At 35.4% G+C, this 25,514-nt stretch overlaps 1 protein-coding gene across 6 annotated transcripts in view; it reads right to left on the bottom strand.

Moving 5' to 3' along the window:
- Positions 1-25,514, bottom strand: part of LOC145688160 (small glutamine-rich tetratricopeptide repeat-containing protein alpha-like) — a 140,854-nt gene that overhangs the window by 23,439 nt on the left and 91,901 nt on the right. For 2 of the 6 annotated variants that reach the window (XR_014131848.1, XM_081761985.1), the window contains 2 exons: positions 21,235-21,335; positions 3,748-3,849 (listed from right to left, as the gene is read on the bottom strand). The exons of 2 other annotated variants lie outside the window; for them this stretch is intronic. Coding sequence is in view for 2 of the 4 variants with exons in the window: in XM_081761985.1 (XP_081618111.1) it covers positions 21,269-21,335 (67 nt within the window). In the remaining 2 variants the exon portion in view is untranslated. Of the gene's footprint in view, positions 1-3,747; positions 3,850-21,234; positions 21,336-25,514 lie in introns of those variants that run through there. 2 more of the 6 variants (XR_014131849.1, XM_081761986.1) reach the window with 1 other exon arrangement.

Here is a 25,514-nt window from a genome sequence, read left to right as displayed (position 1 = left end):
AAGAAGCCTCTCCGTCTGTAGCTCTTGGGAGTCCTTCAAGCCTGCACACCATGTGTTACAACAGACTTAACTATCGAAATGCAAAATCGAGAAATGGCCAATTAAAAGAATTCTTTAACACATACACACATAAGGTCGAAATTGAAGAAGAAAGAATTCAAGCAAGACGGAGAAATAATGAACTCCCCAAATAGTTTTCTGCGCAATTTCCAATCGGAAAGTATATAGGCCATTCTTTTCCCAAAAGGAAACTTTTGAAGCACATATTTGTCTTATTACACTTCATAATCGACCCCTTCTTTAGCTTCGGGATGGACCAAAGATCATTTGGGAAGAATATGGTGTGTACATTTATTTTTAACAGAAAGCTCGGAAATGGTTCATAAAAGTTTTTCACTATCGATCTCACAACCCGAATATATCTACACTCTAATGTCTTCCGCAGTCCCCAAGCATCAACTTCGTATGATTTATCTTTGTGGGGATTTTCTACAGCATTAGATACAGATGCAGGTTGCAGTTTATTGAATCAATTATACCCGTGATGCTGACCACAGTGCCGCAAGAACTCTACTACCGATTGAATCTGTGCCGAATAACTAAAGATGCCTACATTGAACACTTCCAGTATGTGCATTAGGGTTATAAAAAAATCGTTGACTTTCATCTCGTGTATGGTTAATTATTTTATACGAATGTCAGAAGAAATTATATAAATATCGAATTCCAACGGTATTTGATGCACATTCAATATACATTTTTAGGCTGTGGAAAAACAGGCACCACAGACAAACTTCACGGATGAATTCTTTAGATCAAATGGAAAACATTCTGTCGAGAAAGTACCTGCATTTAGGGACAACAGATCCCGAAAGCGTTTTTTTTTTTTTTTTTTTTTTTTTTTTTTTTTTTTTTTTTATGCTAGATATACTTCTCAGACCCATATCTTTTACAGCTTGTTGCGTAGGTATTGCACGATTCGCAAATGCAAATAATTGTATACAATTTATACTAGTCTATAATTTCTTCATCCGCTTCAGCTGGTCCCAAATTTTAAACTAAGAGTCCTTCAAAAACACATTTTTCATAGTTCCTGTAGTTTACAGCTGGCAAAAGTGTTTCCGATTTATGTTTATGAGCTTTATTTTCTTTCTTTAGTATAAAGAAACAGCACATAAAGATTATGTAGTGAGTAACCATTTCCTACATATTACAATTTTAATACTTTTCTTCGCACATTAAAAAACTATATTCATATGAGTCGTACTATTACAATAAACATTTATAATGCATTTGAATTACATTACCTAATGTTTATGTTGCTTACCTGAAACGAAGTATACTATGTTATGCAATTATTCATACAATTAATAGCGAAGCTTTGATGACAATGAAATGTATATTGGTATATTTCGTATATAACAGTTATAGTAGTCACGCTCAAACAGTTTTCAGTTGACAAGCGTTGATAATGTAATGAAATAATGGTTATCACTGCAAGAGTGACAAAAGAAAGTTTTGCCATATTCGCATATCCTCTACCACCTGTTTGTTTCGGGAGTGGAAAATAGGAAGAAAGAAAAAAAAATGAAGAAAGTTTGCAACATGTGAGGTTCGAAATATTGCCTGTCAAGTGTCTACAGAAAATGGCTTATGTTAGGGATGGGAAGAGAACATGCGGAAATAATTTCAACGGATCTTCTGAACACAGCAACCTTCCTTTCACAGAAAGTGGAAAAGTTTATAAGAATAGATACTGTACATATTATTTTATTGTGCATCGTACAGTCACCTTCACGGTAGATTTCTTTTAATGTAATTTTTCCTCACATTAGTTTCTTGATGAAATTAATTATTACACTATTATTTCTTTATATACGTATACAGAGACTGATTAAATTTACAGGGAACACTGCCCTAATTGTTCAATTCATACTATACTCATTGACCACTTAAACCTCTATTTTTTATTTTATTTTTCTTTTAATTTCACATCTTTGTTTTCCTCTCATTATTTGAATATGTCTCAACAGTCATATTACATATAGTCGCTGCGCCTCAAAGAACCTGTATGTGACATTTTTGTCGAAAATGAGTTATGCCGTGCAAATAAACCTGAAAGCTGTCAGGCAGCGTCCCTTACAATGTGATAAGTGAATATTCAATTGTTTCGCCACAACAATGAAAAAATAATAGATTAAAATTAAAGGCTTCAAATTCTCATCACGTACGTATTGATTCTCTATGTGCTTATAAAGGCGCAAAAAATAATCTGACATGTGTAACGTAAACACAATAATAGTAATATAATATTGTTGAAGCAAGCTACAACAATGTTCAGTGCATAATGTACGCAGAACCAATTTTATTATACTTTTCAAGTGTTTCCGTGTAAATTTGGCATAAGTTTAAGTTTGAAATGTTTTTTGTCTCTTCTGAAAAGTTGTGGTTTTAACACAGCGGTTCTTCGAGGCACAGTGACGATATGCTGTGTATATATACAACTTTCAAAAGAATAATACCTATAGGTAGGAAGTTTTAATATGCATGGTTCCAAGAAATTCTTTAGAGACGACAATTGCACGCCTTTGCAGCAATTCTATGAAATATATGCTTCTGCATTGCTAGATAACATTTTCGAGAAAGAGAGAGACGTGTTCAATTTATTTTCAGGATAAATATATGTAAGTGGTGTGCAAAATATATACTGTGTGGAACTCTGAAATATTTTTCTAAATATTATGCTAAAATAAAATAAAATAAATAAATAAATAAATAAAAAGGACAAATTGTGCACGTACCAAATCAAGCATGAAAGCTGACATAAAATCAAAACTAGAGAAAAAAAAAATGTTTACTTACCAATAGCTTCAGATATATTACAAGAATACTCATTTGCTCAAATTTATGACACTCGTTCTTAAATATACTGAATTAACTTTCATAATATATTCTTTGATGTGCTTGGTTCCAGCTTAGATTTCCAAGAATGCAAAAATTTGAGGTAAGCGTACTGGAAAAATATTGTCTTCCAGGGAGATAAAAATTGAGCATAAAACACGATAATGTTGTATCATCAATAAAAATCCATGAATTTGAACTAATAAACTTCCATTAAAAAGAACGAAAGTTTAAGCTATCTACTTTAACGTTATTAACTGCAGTAATTATTTTCTCATCATTATTATTATTATTTTATTAAGTGAAAGCAAACATTACAGCAAATTAGTATACATAAGCAATGTAAAACATATAATACCATTTTTTTTATTATTAAAATCAATACTTTTAATCCCTAATCTAGCCCCATGAGTTATTCCAAGGGCAAGTGAGGAACTTATCAACCGGTACATACACAATTAATACACACCTGAGTTTGATTTTCATCTTCCTAAACAGTTACATAAACACTGCTTTATAAATATCAAATCTGTCCTTCCTTCTTTGGTTTACTTGTTCGAAAAAAATAGTTCTCATATCACAGACGCATATCACAGTTTAATTTCTAACACTAAAGAATTGTGTCTGCTTAATATATATATATATATTTTAATACAATACTATTCAAGTAAAGCAACATTTAGAGAAAGACTACCACTCATAGACACTGTTTATATTCTAATATTCAAACTGTTCCTTTTTCAAATTGTAAAGTAAAATTAATACTTAAGAAACAAGTTTCAATGTATAGCTTACTACTCTACTCTGACCAATTTAAAGAGAAAAAGTCCCAGCCAAAACGAAACCAAATTCACGTCTCCATTCCTGAGATTCATCACTTTTTCAATTCTTACACTTCCAAGAACTGCTGAACATGCAGATACTATCATCTGTAACGAAAGATCACACCTATTACAGAAAAGAAAGAGAAAAAAGTACTACATATCTGTTTAAAACACTGAACTTCAACTTTAGCATATAAACGATGTGCTTACATGTACTGAAAATACTATATATTCGAAGCATTAATTTCCTTAATATAGAACAAGTTTGACTCTAAAAATCGACAAATGAAACCAGTGTTGGAATAAAGTCAGAGATGGAACTTATTCCCAGGACGCTGAAGCCATTTTTACAGGGTATCTCAAAAGTCCCATGACATAACGTAACAGTGTTGTTATGAGTGCTACGACAAAATGTAAGAGGGGAAACCATCTCCAAATATGTTGTTTTCAATGTAAAGATTTTTTTTTTTTTTAAATCGGACGAAAAGTTTGGGCTGTACACTCTTTACGCGCACAATGTTAAATGAAAATGCAACGTTGCCATTTACCTGGACTCGTAACATGAGTGAATGAAGTTACTGTTTGAAATGGGGGCTGGCTATCGACATGTTAGCGTAAAACACAGTAACTTCATTTACTTATGTTGTGGGTCCAGGTAAATGGCAACGTTGCATTTTCATTTAACATTGAGCGCATCGAATGTACAGCCCAAACGGCTCGTCCGATTAAAAAAAAAAAAAAAAAAAAAAAAAAAAAAAAAAAAAAAAAGATTTTGATTTACTTTAGATTGAAAACATCATGTTTGGACGGTTTCCCTTCTTATATTTTGTTGTAACTCTCATAATAACAGTTATCCTATGTTAGGGAACTTTTGAGACTTTTCATATGTATGAAGATTTACCTTTCTTGCTATATGAAGATTTAATATTCACACTGGAAGTAATAGTAGATTTATACAACTTTCGGGTGCAATAGAGGAATAAAGCCGGATATGGAACACATTCTTGCGGTACTAAATTCATATTAAGAAAATGCTTCTCGCTATTACAACTTTTAATCTAAGATGACCAATGTTAAAAGCAAAACTGGTTGATTTGTACCTTTTCCAATTTGAATAGAGAGTTTAAGAAGGCGACTAGTCCTACTCAGTCCATCTACTAAGTATCGAGACTGGGGACAAAGAAAGAAAAAAAAATCAGAATAACCGTACCTACATATCATTTCACAATATATCCCTCCTATTTCGGCACAAACTCTTCTTTTCTGAATATCCGGTTCACAATTTTCTCAACAGTATATCTTCCAATGTTCAGGTCCTCAGCTATCATCCGTAGTGATACCGATTTTCCAAGCAATTTTCGTCTCACCAATTCGATTTGTTCTGTAGTTCCAACAGTTGTTGGCTGCCCATCAAATCCTCACGACCATCACGAAACTGAGCATGCCACTTCAAAATACTAACTCGAGAAAGAGCTTTATCCTCGTTTCCACCGCTTCTGCCGCATTTTTATCAAATGTAATGGAAAATTTGATCACTACCTTCTGTTGTTTTCGTATTCATAACACACCGCGCAACGTCTCATTTGAAGCACTCACATACGTACTGCAGCAAAACAACGAACTATTTACAGCACGTTCGTCAGATGTTACGCCAACTAATTCGAATTTACTCCCGCCAGATTCGGCATCGGCCACGTAGCTCTGGTGCCAAACTCGAAACTTAATAGCCGACGAAGGTATTCTTGGGACGATGAATCGTTTCCAAAAAACAAAACAGTCCTCACTATCGCTTACCAGTTTTGTTTTAAGGAAACTAATATCGAAACTGGAAGTAGCAGTAAATTTTCTACCACTTCCGGTGTCAGTAGACAGAATATGGTGAAAATGGAATATATTCTTGGGACATTTAATAGAATGCAGAAAGCTGATTCTATCAATGACTTTTTTGCTGTATGACGATTAACATTAACATCGAAAATAATTCCTTGCACTTCTAGTCTGAAGAGAGGGTAAATGGAATAGATGGGACCTATTGCTGGGACGCTAAATCAATTTCAGAAACCGGTTGTCATTACCTCTTTACCATTCTTGCTCCCCAGAAATCTATATTGAAACTGGAAGGAACAACTAACTACTATCATCTCTGATTTCAATAGAGATGTGAGTGACGATGGTATCTTTTCCTCATATGCAGAACCGATTACAAAAAAACAGCCTGTCGTTATAGGTTCCCAATTTTCATTTCATGGCGATCAACATTGAAACAGGAAATAGTTTATTTCAACCGCTTCCGTTTGAATACAGGATTAATTTATGAGATTAAACCTATTCTAGGGACGCTGAATTTTTTATTATTATTTTAAAAAAAAGCATCTCGATCTCATACTACTTTTGTTGTAATAGCTGTGAACAGACGGACAGAACCGTTACATAAGAAAAAAAAATACTTTTTGGTTTAGTCCCACGATTATATCCATTAGGTTCATGGAGACGATAATTAAGGCAAGTGAATGATGATTGAAGAATTGGTGGAATAAGAATGTGGGAGGAAACAGGAATAATTCGAGAAAACCCAGATGTTGTCCACCACAAACTTGGCCGGGATCGAACCACAGACCCCACGCACCAGAGGTAAGCACTCTATCACTGAGCCACCATGTTCCCAAGATAAGATGGAAATATAATTACTCTTAGGACGCAGAATAGATTTAGGAACTGCTTCTCACTATCTCTTACGAGTTTTGTTCTATGCAGATCAACAGTGAAAGTACTCTACAACCTTCACTTCTAATAGAGATATGCGGGTGAATATGGTGTCTTTCCTTGAGGTACTGAATAAATTCCAAACATCCACTTGTCAGTATCTCTTACAATTTTCGCTTTCGACATATAGCCCTTCTACAAGACTTCTGATACTTATGTATAGCATAGTTTAGAAGTATGATATAAATAAATGAACGTACAAGATAACAGGGCCCCAGCATCTATAAGAGCATCTGGACCGCAGTACTGAGAACCAGTAACCCCCTGTCTAGCTCAAACGAAATGGGGTGTCGCAAACCACACTTAGCCACACCGTAAATACTAGGTTACTAATACGAAAGCATAATCATGAACGTAATTTGTATGAAGAGTACTCGCAACGTCAAATGGCGAGAGGCTCGTATCATATATGAAGAATGATTACATCTTGACATCAATAAGCTCAGATCCTACTCTATATAAGACGCAAGAAAGCAGACTGTCACAGAATGCAAAGGAAAAACTTCTGAAGTCTTCCTGGTGATAGATACTTTTTGTAATTAGTCAGTTGACATTCGTCATATCCACATCTCAGCAAAGACAACAGCGTATTTTCAGAAGTTGCTGACCTCTTTAATACACGTACGTGTGCTTCCTATTCCAAATCTTGTATGGAATGCTTTTCAAGAACAGAATTCACATAAAGAAGGCAACTAGTTTACTCCTGAAATTTCCGTAACGTGCTACCAACGAAAGCGAAGATTTGTATATGTTACTCCCCTTTATTATTTTCTTTACAATTCCCGAAACTGCCCCAGAAAGAGTATCTTCCCACGGTTGCATTTTAAACAGGATATAAAGACTTTCAACTATGATAAAATACATGTTACGACGTGTAATTTGCAATTTAGAACTTTTCATTATTACGTACAATGGAAATTGTATTGTGCTATCTATAGTCAGTTTTCCAGACATCACAGACAAAAATACATGGGGGATAAAGGTCTGTCTTATACACGTAAGAAGTCGAATTTATGTGATCTCTCAAGAATCAACCTCCCGTAAATCAAACCACCTCAGTAACACACAAAAGCGACTAGACTTACGGATTGAAAATGAATTTTGAAATTAAACATGTTAATACTACTAACATTAACAACTTTATATACTTAATAATGTAAATTGCCAAAAAAAACCTTCCACGCACAAGGCAACCAACCTGCAAAATAAAAGCACTCTCACCTGCGTTTGATATCGCACCTATATATTCACGCATACTGAGTGCTAACGATGCTATTGATTCAATGAACGACTCACTTACGGAAAACGAAAATTGTACACTCCTAGTCACAAAAACCTAAGCAATCTTTCCCAGAGGATAAGAAAGTGAGCGTAGAATTTTTCGCAATTTCTACAGGTCTGTACACAAGGAAGTACGTTTTTCCTACATTTTGTGGACGATAGTAACATACACAATATGTAATAAAAGTAGACCATGTGCACTTTACGACTAAAATGTACTAGCGATGCTGTGCATTGTTGAAGCGAGCAATCCTCGTTCTTCACTCTCAATAATTTCTACCCCAATTATAGGAGTAACTCTCTAATCTCTAACAAAACGCATCCTACATTCTATAAAAATCTGTGTGTTTGAAATAAATTTTCACTGGAAATACGTTGTATAACAATAATTTTAGGAATGATAAAAAAAAAAAAAAAAAAAAAAAAAAAAAAAAAAAAAAAAAAATCAAAAGATTGCGATCTTGGCCAATAATTAGATGTTGGGTCAGGAGCCACAAAATTTTTGTACGGCCTCTAGATAAATCGAGTTTCCGTATATTTTACGGAAGAAGCACATCAAACTGAGTTAAGTGGTAGTTTTGCTTTGGCTACAGTATATGTAGTTCTTCAGATCCAAGGCCTACAAGAAAATTTATAATTGAATGAAAAACATTGGATATTTTGGTTCAGGGCCCAAAAAATTTTTGAACGTCCCTAAATCGAAATTTCATATTTTTTACGGTATAAGCACATCATACTGAGTTAAGTGGTAGTTTTGGTTTGGCTGCACCATATGTAGTTCTCGAGATATAAGGCGTACAAGAAAATATTTGATTGAATGAAATATATTGGATTTTTTTTTTTTTTTGGATGAGGGACCACAAAAATTTTGAATGGATCCTAAATCGAGATTTCATACTTTTTTTACGGAATAAGGACATCATACTGAGTTAAGTGGTAGGTTTGGTTTGGCTGCAGTATATGTAATTCTCCAGATATAAGACCTACAAGAAAATTTCTGTCTGAAATATATTGGATCTTTTGATCCAAAAAGAGGATCAATCCATTTCCTCACTAATGACACGTCAACTCCAAGCAACTGAAATAACTGAAAATCCTTAAGAAGGCCATATTCGATCAAATTCGATTATTTTTGTTACGAAAGTTATTATAGAACACAGTTTTAAATCACTGGGAAGGCGGGGGAGATAATCTCATATCTGATTAGTTTCTCTTTCAAGCACTTGAAGTGCTGAATTATCTGAAGGCTTCAAATATATGCGCCATATTCCATGAAGATCTAGTATTTTTACGAAAGATATCGTGGACCATATTTTTAACTCTTTACTAAGGTCAGTCCTATTTTTTTTTTCTTCCTCTAGTGAATGACATGAAGAAAATGAACAATATCAAAAATGTAGAAAGCAAGTCATCTACTACCTATAAGAGCGCTTTAGTAATAGTAGAAAGTGACTGAATAACGAAACATATTACTATTTTTTCTTAATTTAACCTAGCGAAGCGGGTAATTGATGCTAATACTATTATATAGAAGAGTAACAATAGGTTTACTTACCACCGCGCAGGCAATACTACTACAAGTATTAACGTGAAATTTTGACAAAATATTCCTTTTCTCATATAAGTAAGGGATACGGAAGGATTTTTTGAAATACACATTCTACGGGAGTAAAGACGGGTTCAAACTTTTCCCCAAGAATAGTGTATCTCAGGAATCCCTCGCGTGAGAGAGACGAAGATCGCTATATAAACTCTTCATTAAAAGTAAGGGAACACGTGTTTCAGAGTTTTCAAAAATTCAGCTCCAAAGGGAAGAAAGGGAAACATTTATAAAATACTCAAATTTACCATGTTTAATCAAAAGCTGCCGAGGTTGAGTTGGCGATGTGAAATTTGATATAAAGACTTTTAATTAATAATAAGGAAAACAAGGCAATTTCAATCACACTGAAATTTCCTTTTATTTGTTTACATAGTAACTAATAAGAAGATTCACCTGAGTTGAAGATGTGAAATTCGGTATACAAATTTAAATAAAATTAAGATAATAATTATTTGTGTTTTTCAGCGTTTTCGAAAATTTCGCTGAGAAGGGAAAAGGAGAATTTCAATAGTCAAAGGCTACTTTCTTTATAAAATGACTATGCGCGAAACAGCCGAATATGAACAATTTCCTATTCACTAGGATGTAATAGACAAAATTAGACGAAGCTGTAATTTAGTTTAGGTAATAATGTTCTAAATTACTGCACTGGTTTAGATTTTATGGCTAAAAGTTTCCTCCGAAAAATTGTGTTCACGAGGCAAGTCGCGGGATATTGAAATTTGACGGAAGATGATGCTGCGGTCGCCGATAATTCATTTCTCACCTTTGCGAAGTTCGCAAAACATATGCTGATACATTAGTTACCATGTCCCTCCCTCCTCCTCGAGCTCCTTCGTGGCTAAGCGGTTAGCGTACGCACCTATGGGGGAGGGTTCCATTTCCGGCGGGAACTCATGTAGTTTGGATTCCACGTTAATCAGTAGGTCCAACTTTCATATAGCCTCGGTGCTGAACGGGTGCTAAACTCAAAATCAATCAATAAATCATCCTCTTCCTAATAATACTATAGTAATAAATTGCTATTTCCAGTAGTAGGAGGAGGAGGTAGAGAGTTCTTATCCAGGAGGCCATGTATTCGAACCAGAAGTTTCCAACTCTACATATTTTCCAATTATCGTTATCTACACCAGTCGAATGCCGGGATGGTGCCTTAAAACTAAGTCCTGATGTACTTCTTTCCAACATTTTTCGTAACTCCGTCCTATGCTGAAAGGTCATAAATAAAATAATAATAATGACGATTATGATTATTATTATACTGCGTGGCCAAGTCGGTAACGCGCTCGCTTTCAGTGCGAGCAGTGCCGGGTTCGATTCCCGGGTGCTCAAAAATTTCGGTGTTGACCCTGCATCGTAAAGACAACTGGAGAGCTATCTGAATAGAAAGGTAGCGGACTCTGGTTTGGAAAGCCAGGTTATACAACTGTGGGAGCCGAGGCGGGGACCACGTCTCACCCATGCGAAAAGCTGTCTGGCCGGCTTAAGCTCTTCAGGGCTTCGTGCTATGGAGTTGTTGTTGTTGTTGTTACTATATTCCAACTGATTTTAGTTTTCCACAAACAAGCGGAGGCCACCACTTCTATGCAACATGTTTCAATGGAAAAATAAATTATACAATATTCTGTGGACCCTTTATTAACAAAAAACGAGACATTCGTTAAATAGAGGCCATTACCCAACGGTTGCAAAATCGGGATTTTTTTAAATGTTAGTCATTGGTTTTGACTGTAAAGATTGGGAAATTCCCGAAGTCCTAAAGAAAGCACTTCGTCTTGCAAACGCATTCTCAAGCAGATCATTTCGAGTGTGAATGTCGTGGAGTGTGCTGTGGGTGGTTAGTTTTGCTGCTCATTCACTTCTCATCGTAATTTTTGTGGTGCCTTCGAATGTTAACTGAATACGTTCTTAAGGTTCGCATTTTGAAGAACTTGTGTTTTCGACTATACGGGCTCGTAAAATTTAAACTAAGACTGGAATTTTCATTAATTTACGTAATCGTGAGAGCATGTAAACGTACAGTGTGGCTAGGACACAGCATGTACACAAAGTTGTTGACATAGTGCTTTGTAGAATTTCAGTCTCTCTCGTGCATATGATTGTGTAATTTTCAGTTCTTCGTGGTTAATAGTTTTATCGAGGAAGAGTTTACAGATAAATCTTGAAAGGAAAAATACTCGGGCGTTCTTGGCCTTTGAAACTACGTCATTGCTTAAAAAAATAAAAAGGGATCGTTTCAGTGAAAACATTGGTTGCATTGTGTGGAAGTGACTAAATAGCTTGCATACTTTCACAAATATATGTATTTAGACAATCGTTTTTAAGCTGTTAACCGGTCCTATTTTTATCGTAATTCTTCATAATTGAGTACGTTTACATAATACCGTGTAAAATGTGCGGACTATGCAAACTGGCACAAAAAAGTGATTTATCAACCAAAGTCAAGAAAATTTCGTTCTGCTGGCGAGTTAGGACTGGTTAGTGTAATTCAACGCTGTGATCCTCAACTTCTTATTTCGGATGCTGATACTTTGTGTTCGAGGTGTGTTGAGTATTATCTAAGTGCAAGAGAAGACCTTCCTGAACCATCCACACCAAATATTCAGCCTAGTACTCCCACGGCAATATCACCTGGTACTGATGAGCAGAGGTATGAAGATCCTGCAGCTCTCACAAATTCTTTAAATTTGGCCGCACGAGTAATGGGAATAGACACTAGTCCCCTTGTGCCACCGACAAGTCTCAAAAGTCACCAACGAATGTCATATGCGTCAAAAAAAACGTCGTAAACTGTCTCAAGAATTTGAAAAAGTTGTAGCAAAAACAGTACGTTCAGTGTACGACGTCGACCTTACACCTACTAAAACCACCCGTCAGTCAGTCCCGTTAAGTGTTCTGCATGTGTAGCATGGGAAAATATCAATAAAGGCTTTAGCGCAACAACATCTTACAATGAAAAGGTACGATTGGCTACGATAATACCAACTTCCATTTCCAGATCAAAGGCATTAGAATTATTCCCTTCCGTGACAAAATATTTAATTGACAAGTCAAGAACAGTATTAAAAACCAAAGGAATTTACAGAAATCTCGACCCATACTGTGGCCATCCAATTGATGAGAACACAGTTGAAAGAGCTTTGAAGTATTATCTATGTGACGAATTTGACTGCTCCCGTCAAAGCCCAAACTAAAGCGACGTTGTCACTGTGGTAGAAGATGGTATTAAGACAAAGAAAGTTAAGCTTATACCTAACACGGTCAATCAAGGAAATATATAAAATCTTTAGAAGAGAAAATTCAGAATTGAAAATGAGCCACTCAAAATTTTATAGCCTGCGGCCGAAATAGGTTGGCCGCAAACCATTTCGGCCCACCCCAACCCTATAGAGGCTTTTGTGTTTGTGTCTGCTGTGCGAACTTCGAACTTGCCGTTATTGCTTTAAATAATCTGAGAAACAAAAAAACTAGTAAAGAAGAAGTGTTCCAGGATATCTTTTCACTTGTGGTATGCTCAATTGACAGTCAAAGTTGCAAGCTACAAGAATGTGCCGATTGCCCTGGTATAGAAGGAATATACATCGCTTCTCTGGAATTGGAAGAATACCTTACAGAAGAGGTTTCTTATGCAGTTTGGGAAAACAATGATCTTATAATGAAAACCGTCCCTCTGCAAAGTTTCGTCGCGTACATTGGTGCAGTCACAGTTAAAGTTCTTGTGCATAGGGAAGTGAAGGAAATTCAAAGGAAAGCTGTAGCTACGGAAAAACTTAAGGTGCGTGACGATAGTAGTTATTCCGTAATGCACGTTGATTTTGCAGAAAATTGGTCTGTAATACTGCCTGGGGAAATACAAACTTACCACTGGCAATCCAACCAAATCTCAATTTTCACCTCAGTTGCATACAGTGGCAATGAAACCCGATCCTACGCTGTTGTTAGTGACGATAAAGTACATGACACCGCCCATGCTATATACGCTATGAAAAAAAATTGTGGAGCACGTTAAATTGGCAGGCCAACCAGAAATAATGAAGTTGACAGTTGTGTCCGATGGAGCAGCTAGCCACTTCAAGAACCGATTTCAGTTTCAGGAACTGAAAAATCACTCGTATAAATTTAAAAAAATGGCTTTTCACGGCAGCTGGACATGGAAAAGGACCTGTGATGGCATTGGGGAATTTGTAAAACATTTTGCTACACATCACAATCTCAGCAAAAGCGCTACTGAAGTGATCAAGAATGCACAAGATTTTGCATTAACTGTGCAAGATTATGTACCTTTAATTAAAATTATATTATTACGAAGTTCAGATGTGGAAGATTTTCGAAAACAGAAAGTGTCGGTGTGGCAAAAGGTTCGTCTTATTATAGGTATTCAGAAATGTCATAGTTTGCTTTCCCAGGACAACAAAATATACTTATCTCGCACAATCAATCATGATCTCCATGAGCCAGAAAACATTGGGACAAAGTATGTTGGGGATGGCTTTGTGCAGTTAAATGATATTAAGTCTGGTTGCTTTGTTACTTGTCTTTATGACAATGAATGGTGGGTGGCAGAAGTTTTAACGATAAACTATGAGTTTCGTGATGTAACTGTCATGTTTATGTTACCGCATGAGCCTTGTGGAGGTTATAGATTTCCCGCTGAGCACACGAAGGAAGAAAATACATGTTCTATCCCACTAACAAACATTTTAAAAGTCGCTAATACACCTGTACCGGTAGGCAGCACAGGAAGATCACACAAAATAAGTGTTTTTGATACTGAGGAAACCATTCGTCGCTTTTCATGGAGGACACACTAGTGGTAAGTATTTATATTTGCATATAAACATTTGTGTTTGTAAGCATACTAGCATATTATTCCATTATACACAAATTGTTCCATTGCGTTATTACTGGATGGTTAACATAGATTTCGTCTGTGCAGCAGTGTTCATAGTCGATCTTATTTTGGGAATCAATGTTGTCCTTTTCTGTTTTTCGATCAATATAATTTAACGATGGTAACTAATGTACTATATCAGCACATGTTCTGCGAACTTCGCAAAGGTGAGAAATGAATTATCGGTGACCGAAGCATCGTCTTCCGTCAAATTTCAATATCCCGCGACTTGCCTCGCGAACACAATTTTTCGGAGGAAACTTTTAGCCATAAAATCTAAACCAGTGCGTGGTCGAACATAAGACTTGGTGAGCCTTTAGAACACATACATAGCTCATTTATACTGAAAAATTATATTTTTTGAAAATACGTTTTCTAAGAAAATGACGTCTAAATATGGCGGACTTTGCGAAAACGGCCAACTTTTCGTTGTTGTTACTGCTAAAATAACAGTCACAACCTCTTTAAAGTATTTTTGTGTTAAAGAACCTAGTCATGCCTACTCAAAGTTTTAAACAACAAATATATATATATTGTTACGAAAAAGAGGGGGAAATTTCCGAAATCGTGTAATTTTCGACATTTTTTCTAAAGTTGCTACAATTTTTGACACCCTGTATACAAGACATGGGAATAACCTTCTGACATCACAAACTACACACAATTATCTATTAGACCAAAAAAAAAAAATCTTTATGTTAATTTGTTGCTGAGATATGCTTCGTCAAAAGTAATACAAAATACTACTTTATGGTCTTCAGCAATTACCAACAATGAACTTGAGGCAATATCTCAGTAGAAAATTTTTTTCGAGAAATTAAAAAAAAAATATGGGTTTCTTAATGTTCCACAAGGAACTGAACAAAAAAAAAAAAAAAAATCCATTATTCCACCGGTACATTTTTTCTTGACCTTCCTGAATTGAGATGGAACGCGTCATATATAAAAATGGATACGTGTGTGTGTGTATGTTCTAGCGTAACTTTGGAACACCTGGAGCAATTTTAACCAAACTTGGTACACATTATTACTTACAGTCTGGAAAAGGAATATTATAGCGGAAACATCCTCTACCTTCTATCACACCTAGCGGAAAATGAGAGGAGACACATAAAAATGGTCAACTACGACCGATACTGAATCCATAGTTTTCGGGATCCATGAGCTGATTGGTGAGTTCCAATGCACTTTATGTCCAAGTTCAACTACCCAGTGAAGGTAACATTCCCTAGCACACCTAGGGGAGTAGAAGGGGTGACATATAAAAAACGATCGAGAACGGCCGATATTAGTGTCGCATACGTAGTTTTCCAGGTCGCTGAGATAAATAGTGACACTTGCGATGCAGTTTAAATTCAAATTCATCCCCCATTAGTATTCCTGCAGAGGGAATGGTGGCATGTAAAAATAATTGAAACTGACCGATATTAGTGTCGAATTCTTAAGCTGTTGACTGCTAACAATTTTGATGCCCTGTAAGTCCAAGGTCAGCTCCCAGTTGGGGTAAGGTCCCCCTAGCGCTTTTTGGGGAAGGGACAGGAAACATAAAAATGATCGAAAACAACTGATATTAACATCGAGCCGATAGTCTTCAGTGTCGCTTAAATAGGCGACGCCGTTTGAGTCCGATTTAAGCCCCCATTAGCACAATGGGGGGTGAAATGGTAACATGTAAAACGACCGATATTAGTGTCAAGTCATTAGTTTTTGAAGTCGCTAAGCTAACTGGTGGCAGTTTTGACGCCGTTTAACTCTAAATTCGGTTCCAGTATGCGCAAAATCCCCTTACCACTCCTAGAGGGAGTCGGAGGGGCAGACATAAAAATTATACAAAAAACGACCGATATTAGTGTCGAATCCATAGCCACGATGTCGCTGAGATTAATAATCGCATTCCCCATTGGGTTAAAGTTCAAGTTTAACACCCATCAGCATGAAGGGAGGGTGAGAAATCAAATGTCTCAAATGATAGAAACGCGTTTTGCTTATTTTCTCGAAAGTATGTGAAATGGAGTTAAGGCCTATATCACACCGAGATAAATAAGACGATATAATTAAGATAAGTTATCATTTGTAGTTTCCGAGATAATCGTGAGAAAATAATTTTTATGAAGTTAAAATATGCGTCGCTCGTTGCCAATGTGATGCACTTGATAACTTTTATGCTGGATTATTATTATTATTATTATTATTAATAATAATAATAATAATAATAATAATAATAATAATAATAATAATAATAATAATAGTTTATGTACTGTAAAATAAAAATATGAACCGTTAAGTAGCAGGTTTAATATAGTTTTTTTTTTAATATCTTCTAACAGTAATGCACATACTACTTGTAAATATGCAATGACTATCAAGGACAAGGGCATATTAATGTAAGGAATACTTTACAGACTAGCAATGAATAACAGATAAACAACAGCTGCAACAAAGTAACTAACTTGGGCACGTCAGGCAGCACATCCATATTACGGATTATGTTCGTGAGAATATAGGGACGCATTGACACTAACAAAGAGCGTGGTGTTTTCATGTTCGTTTGGCTAATTTTAACAAGGTGAGCCTGATGTATAAAGTTGTTAAAGTCATATTATTACGCCAAGAGTTGTACGATGGAGGCATTAACGTTAATATTAATGGCTCTAATGAGCACTTACATTATTCTAACGGTTAACCTCATTTTTGAGAAATGTGGACCTGTTGGCATGCACAGGGGAGGCGATTAGGAGGGGGGCAAGAGGGGGCAGTTACCCCTCCACTTTTTTGAAGTAACTCCTTAATGTATATAGTTTCATTTGGAAACGTAAAGTTTTTATATGTGGTAGTTGTACATGAAAAAAAAAAAAAAAAAAAATGGTGTCATATAATATTTGCGGTTGCGTGAGTACGTATTGGTTATTTGTCTTCCCGTGGAGTTAAGAAAGCCACAAAAATTGCATTTTAATTGCAATTCAAAGCAATTAATATTGCAATTACGAATTTCTTGAAGTGTCGTAGCAAATGCTTGTAGTATTTACTGTCTTTCATTTTCTAAGTGCAATAACATACATTTAATGGCAATGTGTGGAATTAAAAATAAAAGTTGTTCATTAATCGACAGCTTCAATAATGTAACTTTTACAAAACAAGCCTCATTAGTCATTACTATGATTAATATTACATTTTATCTTTATTTGTTTTTCAATTTATTAAATAATCTGATCACACAATTTTCCAGACAGAATGTTAAGATGTTCATGAACAACAAATCAAATCTCTTCTTACACCTTCGTTGTTTAAGAGTAGAAATGTCTAGTACCTACTTGCCTTGCTCTTGTCAATTTATTTAATAAAATGTGAAATACGATATACGGCATTTTAACTGAAAAAGATAGTATCTTATTAGTTATACAACCCTTCGTCAAAGTATTAGAAACAACCAGGAAAACTAACATTGATATACAAATATTCAGATCATGTCTTGCCCCCGTCCCCTACTTTTAACGTCCAACGCCGCTACTGGGCATGCAGTTACAAGACACATACTCATCATTTAAAAGGTACACGTTCGTGATCTGTGGAGCACTAACGACTTGCGTTACTATTGAACAACAAACGTAGCACTAGCGACGTGTAAAGTCGAAATTGAGGTCTGACGTAAGTGGCTTGTCAACTTCCTGGACATTTTATTTTCCTTATTCATAGAAGGTTTATGTCACCCGAGGCAAACATGAAATTCGGCGTCCCTCCAACCACACGTCCGGGGCACGTTCCTTCCCCATTAGTAGCGGCCTGTGTATATTATATATATATATATTTGAAAAAAGTCCTAATTGAGTGAGTGTCTGACCGATCAACGTTCAGGCCAAACAGCTTAAGCTAGAAACTAGAAATTTGGACAAGACATACAGTAGGTACCACTAGGAAAGGATTTTTGGAGATTCGACGGAGCAGTAGCAGAAGAGGGATGACAATAACCCAGACTGCAGGAGGCCGAGGGATCCAGGTGAATTTTAAAAATTGAAATGAGTAATCTGTTATTGCTGCATCTTTAACAAAAGCTTATGACACGCCCAGAAAAGATTTAACATAGTCTGGTTTGGTTCTAATTGTGACCGATGCCCAAAACACATTTAAGCACGGAAATACATTCAAACGAAGTACAAGCTTGGATAAAAACAGACAGTAAATTCACTCGAGCGCTAAAATGGATTAACTAAAATGCTCTACTTTTCAAGCTACTAAAGGTAGGTTCCAAAATTCTGATGGCTTAAGGATCCATAAAACTCAAAAATTTAAAATTAGAAGATTAGTGAGTAATATTTCAAATAAAAGGTTAGTATACGCAAAGAAACAATTAAGCAATGTTATTGGTTAGTTTGGTTCCATCTGGAAATGATGATGAAAAATGTATTTCCTGTAGCAAATATTAATTAATTCCTATATTTGACAAGTCCACTGAAATACTGCTAGTAGTTGCTAAGTTTTCGAACAAAGGATAACATGAGAGTATTTTTTTCTTATATATAAATGATAGCACGTAACACTGGGCAAAACAGGTTGAGAAAAAATGCTTATTTATTAAGTACATGCAAATGAGTTAAATGAATACATATTATATATATATATATATATATATATATATATATATATATATATATATATGTATGTGTGTGTGTGTGTGTGTGTGTGTGTGTGTTAGTTTTAACAGGATTTCTTTTATGAAGTTAATATTTGGATTAAACAGTAAGTCTTTGCGCGTTTCCCTTTTATTTCCTTTGTTATGCTGAAAGATAAAGATACGCAACAATACAAACTCAAAGGTCATATGCTTGGTTGTCTATCTGAACAGTTGCATCGCTTATCGCTCTTTTCCCTTCAAGGCCCACTGCTGGGGATATTCTAATTTTAAATTTTGAGTTCGAGTGGGTCCATGGCCACCAAGACCCCAAATCCTACTTTAGTACCTTGGAAGGAGAGAATTTTAATATATCCATTTTGAGGCTCGACTGAATTTTGTATCGATTTTACCCAGGTATTTACTTTGTTTGAATGTATTTCTCTGCAGCAAATTTGTTCTAAACCACTAGTCTCAGCTGGGACCAAAATAATCAATGGTACTGTTAAATCTTTTCTGTTCGTGTCATAAGCTTTTGTTTAATATAGTACTGACCTAGTGTTTTCATTTGATTTTCTTGAGTTAAAGTGGGTTCTCCTGTACCTGCTTACAAGGTAGGGTATTTGTGTTAATATATATGTATATTGGCACACAAATGTACAGTAGTTCTACTGTTCTTCTTTGTAACACTCAAATCCATGTTTCATTATATAGTCCGCAGACGGTTAGTGTCTAATTTTGTCAGTGTCTACATCGATCCATAAATATACAGGGTGTTTCAAAACAACACCGACAACGTTCGGGAGGTGATTTGTGAGGCCAAGATAGGCAAAAAGTATAGACCAACCTGGGTGTACAAATACTTCCTTTCGGAGTTATAGGCTGCCGAAAATATTAAAAAGACTTTCAAGGTACCGTTGTCGAGTCAAGACTTCATTTAGGAACTAGTATGTGTCTTATCCAAATATCCATGTTTCAGAATCCTGCGGTATTTCCACAACAATTTTTATAGAGGTAGTTGATGAGTACTTCAAATTATACGTCTGTAGCCAAACTGCCTCTATAAAAATTGTTGCGTGAGGACCTTAGGATTCTGAAACATGGATTTTTGGATAGCTTACGTATTAGTTCCTAAGTGAAGTCTGACCCGACTACGGTAGGTCCCATAGTTTTGGAGCTATGGACCTTTAAAGTTATTATTATTATTATTATTATTATTATTATTATTATTATTTTAATGTTTTTCGGCAGCCTATAACTCCGAAAGGAAGCATTTGTGCACCCAGGTTGGTCTATACTTTTTGTCTTATCTTGGTCTCAGGAATCACCTCCCAAACGTTGTCGGTGTTGTTTTGAAACACCCTGTAATATATTCACTTAAACTTCAGACACATCTGTATATTAGCTTTTAATATTGCCTATTCCAAATGTATTCCAGCTTAATGTGTCTATTAATGTATTCTTTAATGTAACGAACATCACATATCTGTTTCGAGTAGACAATATATATCCGTTGTTCTAAGTCTGTATTTTTAGCTTTAATCTTCGACTAGTGATGAATTTGCTGAACATCACTTTCGTGTCTTCTATATTCATTTTAACGTGATTTCTTTACTCTTCATATTAAATACTTTCTTCGTATCTTGCAGTTTTGTGATGACTCTTGCAAAGAGAATGATATCAGAAAAACAAAGTGAATTAGATGTTACAGTCTAAATGAATCTATTTTTTTCTTTCAGTTCAGAAACGAAGTACACATTTAAGAAATTACGTAAAAAGAACTTGAACGGTATGTAATGTCGTAAATCCTCGTCAATTCTTATGTTCTTTGTAGAAACACAGGGGAATATTCGCAATGGGTTGCTCATATACGTTTATCAAATTAACTTTATTGTAGGTTTCTTGGATGCCATTATAAAGATTCATAAGATCTTTTACCTACTCAAATGTTATTTATACTGAATAAACATAAAACTCATATTCTTTTAACCTATTACTTCTTTCACTATGCCTGAATGATACTTGTGCTATGTCCATTCCTGAATTTAACCTGTTATCTTAGTTCGGTATGTACTTCTAATAGGTTCGTCGCACTACTCTGATAAACTCCAGTGAAGTGTATTGTAAGTCAAAAGGTAAGAATTTATCATGAGTTAACTACAATGCATCATTTCTCCATTTTAAGTGCTTGTCGCTTAATTTGATTAGACCCTTTAATTTGACAGTTCACGAATGAGGAACACGTCGGAAACATTTACCATTCTACTTGCTCGAAATACAACGAAAATGTAACCCGACTATGACCGTAGTTATGATCAACAGTGTTATTCTTAAACGCAATATAATTAATGTAAAACATACGTACCAATAGTTTCAATGCTTCTTGGGAGAAGGCAAGTTTAGTCATTTCTGGGGTTTTCTGTGCTGCGGCGTCTACGTCTAATGTAACATCGGATGGTTGCATCGCTGAAAAATGTGATTAAATTATAGTAACAAATAATTCATGCAAAACAAAAACTATACAACCAACATGCATGATCTTAGTACTAACACAAACAGTACAAAAGGTATCAATTAGTGAAATATTTTAACAATGATTAACAGCACTACACAATATAACAGCATGCGGATGAAAGAAACTGCTTTGAGGTTGTTTTCATTACTAATAAAAGTATATTTGTTTCTACTGTCTTGGTAGATTTTCTCCAGTTAAGAATGTATTCTTTGACAGTAAAGAAAAATTCAAAACCAAAGTAAAGTTACACAAGAAACGACTTGGAATAATATAGATGCTGACAAATTTAACTTGATAAATTAGAAATAATCAAAGTTGAAAAAGTCAGCTACAGAATACCAATCGTATGTCCAAATCGGTCCAAGCAGGATTTTTAAACTAGCTCCGAAGATTTAACTTCTTTAAATAGTCGAAGTCAGAAGTTTTTCAATGAGAACTTTACACTTAGCACGAGTAATTCGCATGCGAGCGTCCCCTTTACCTTAAATATTTATTGCGAAGGATTTTAGCGTGGCAGTATTATATAGTTTCTTGTTATTAATCTATTTTCTGCCCTAGTTATCCCATTTTGATCTATTATCAACACACTTAAGACATTAATTTAGAACAAGAAACTACCCCACAACCTATGAGGGTCATTTCATGTCAATTCAACCAATGCTTGACATTTACCGACAACGATCGGGGGTGATATTTTGGCATGAACTTTATGTTTATTAATAAAGGAACATAGCAACATTTTATTTATGTTTTTTCTTTCTTTCTTCCCAAACAGCAGTGTCTTTAAGTTACAGTCCGTTAAAGTCTATCACTTATCTACAATAGCTGTAATTATTGGTAAAGGTGATTTTTGTTTTATTATGTTCAGATATTTAATACCACTGTATTATCTGTTATTTGATATTAACCCAGTTATTGAAATATAAGTGCTAAAATATTTAACTTGGTTGAAAAACTAGTGAATATATCTCTGTCATCAAATTTATTATTATTATTATTATTATTATTATTATTACAAGTACATTTTAAAGTTACCTTTATTCGATGAAAAAAATTGCTTTGGAAAAATGAGAGGTTGCTTCAAATATTATATAACGTGTTAATGAAGTATATTGTCAATCTGTAACAAGTTATTCCTCTCATCACAAGAAAGAAAAAAAAAGTTCATATGGACCTGTGGGGAAAAGAACATAGATTGAGAGTCATGGCTGCCCAAAATCGTGGAAAAACTAAATCTCAACACCACTTTCGAATTCAAGAAACCATGAACTTGCAGTCCATATCAGTGTAAAGGAAGACATGCACACGGAATCCAAAAATGCATATTTCATCAATGTCTAATGGATGCGTAAGGCATTTACAGTGTATAATTCCCAGGTATGCTCTCACCAGAATTCTCAGATATGCCCTGACTTTTGAAATGTCACCCCCAAATGCGTCACTTCAAACATAAAAAAAAAAAAAAAAAAAAAATCGGGTTAATAAAAAAGCTGCCGCGCCTGAAACCACACATTTTTGCTATTGCTCAGCCAACGACTGGATTCCGCGGTGAAAGGAATGCGAAGTCGGTGACGCAAAGAAGTCCCCAATCGAACGTTACACCGTCTGTTCATCAGGGAATGTCTTCCCTCAGAAGTAATCGACATGCAGGAGGCGTTGGTAATTGTGGGAAAAATATTGGAGAATATGGTGAGTGAGAAAGGATTTCATACTGTAACTCATAGAGAGCCTCTGCAAGTTCGTTTGAGGACATGTGAGCGAGAACTGTAGAACAATACTAGGCCACCTTGTCGGTTGACAATTGCTGGACGCTTGCGGTGCATTTCATGGAGTTCACTACTGCAACGATCTGCACTGAAGGTATCACCTCGTTCAAGAAAAACATAATAGATCAACCTTACCATACACCAAAATATCAGCAACTAACAAGTTTGGTTTGTAAGTTATCTTGGATAGGGTGACCGGATGTACTAATTTTCGTAGTACATTAGTTTTTCAAAGAGCTGTCCTGCGTGTTGCGAAGACGCCTAGAAAATCGAGAAATGTCCTTTTTTAAAATGTCCTGAGTTAACTTATTTTCAATATCTTAATATTTCATTCTTTATTCACAACATTTTGAATCACAGGCACTCTTTTCTTGAATGAACTGCTGTGTTTTTTTAACACTCCTCAAAAGAGTAGGGATGAAGAACAATCAACAAACTATTGTTTTGCAATACATTGCTTTTACTGAGAAGGGTTTGTTGATATCAGTAAAGTAGGAAAAGTTTACTTTTCAACTTATTACAGTGATGCTAACCAAATTAAGTAGAAGTTCCCTCGTGCCAGTCTAAATTTTCTCATTCCTTAAAATAATACCGCGCTCTCAAAATCGGTAATAAATAAAATTTAAAAAATATATGCCTAACACGAAGTTTCACTATACGTTCATAAAAATAAACCACTTTGTCATTCCTCAAAGCATTTGTAGTTGTGTTGAAATCCTGGAATACTTTTGTTTAATACTTTTCAACGAAAATAAATGATTAACTTAACGTTAACATTAAATAAAAAGAAGGACATGCGTATTGCCGACGCAGTAAACTTTCATATACTATTATAATTGTGTCCTACTTTTCGCTTGTCAGAATCTGGTCACCCTAATCTTGGACACTGACCACGATCCAACCACTGTCCTGGCCATTTACGACTGTCATACATAGCAGATCCATTTTTGATTTGAAGTGACAATCCGGTGCTAGGAACTTTTCTTGTTATTCCTTATACGCAGAGAACTGCAACACCTTTCAGACGGCGATTCTTATTGGCTGATCTCAACTTATGTGGTACCTATGAGTTCAACTTATTCACCTTCCCAATTGCACGGAGCCGCCTAACGACAGTGGCATGGTGTATGTTTAACTCGTCTGCAAAGGCACGAACATTTTTCCGAGGGTTCATTTCCAAGATATTCCTATACAGTTCATCCAAGTATAATATTGGTCCGTGCTCACGGGGTTTATTTCACAATGGTGTAACCAGAACGAAATTTGACAAACCAACGGAGAATGGTGCGTTTGCGTTTTTGCCATTCTCCTCCCAAATCTATTGTTAATTATTTTATTTGCGGCTTGCTGTGCAAAATGTCCCAGTTTAAATTCATAAAGAAAATCATTTGCAACTGCGTCTTCTTCACGGTGCACTTTCATAAGACCCTATTCAATAACGCACTGCCTCCTGACTGACTGGGTACCCAACCTGTTTCCTGGAAGTGTACATAGTTTGTGTTGTTAGTGCATCCTCGTGATGCGTTGCTGAGGTGAATTTCCCACCAGACGTAAAAACGGACACTTCTTTAGAACCAACCTGGTATATGGAAGATATGGATGAGTAACACGTGGACCATTTGCTAGTTGAAAATACATAACTGAATTGTAAGTGCACTGCATGATTAAAAATTATGTACGTATTACAAGAATAATACAATAATAATATGCCATGTAAAACTGAAGGTATTTTTTTTTATTATTATTAACCATCTATCATTTCTGCAAAATAATATTTCTTGTGCTCATTTCTCATATCAAATACTGAATGTGTTTTTATTTTTCTTTCTTCTTCAGATTCTAAAGTCACGAAATCCAGAACTGCAACCTTGCAAAAGACTGGTAAGTGGTTTAGGACGATCTTCCAGTATAGATTAAAAGATAGTCAAATGACAATATTTTACAGTGGATTATGTATACTACTATACCAAAACAAACGGATAAGGTATGTACGTCGTATGCATCGTAGTCAAAGGCTCAAGAATAGGATCGATATCATCAATGGCTTAATTTAAATATCAGAAAAGTTATATAGCTATCAATCATCGCGCTTTGACTCCATGGAACTGACAAATAGTGCAAACGTTGGAGGAAAAATATATTCTTCCGTAGAATGAAAATTTTCCTTCATTGAACATAACACACGAAATTCTAGTATATGATCTCTTCTTGCTTTAGATATTACAAATATACAAGGTAACCAAAGAGGTGCTTGGCGCTTTTGACATCCATTTGATGAAGCACTCACAGAGGGGAAACGAAGTTGCTTACGCTTCGGAAAAGCGATAGGGGTTAGTGTGACTACTGAGCTGCACCAATACAAAA

The sequence above is a fragment of the Thermobia domestica genome, chromosome 6 (assembly GCF_964235325.1).
Source record: "Thermobia domestica chromosome 6, izTheDome1.hap1.1, whole genome shotgun sequence".
Lineage (NCBI taxonomy): Eukaryota > Metazoa > Arthropoda > Insecta > Zygentoma > Lepismatidae > Thermobia > Thermobia domestica.
This window is presented reverse-complemented; position numbering and strand designations above follow the sequence as displayed.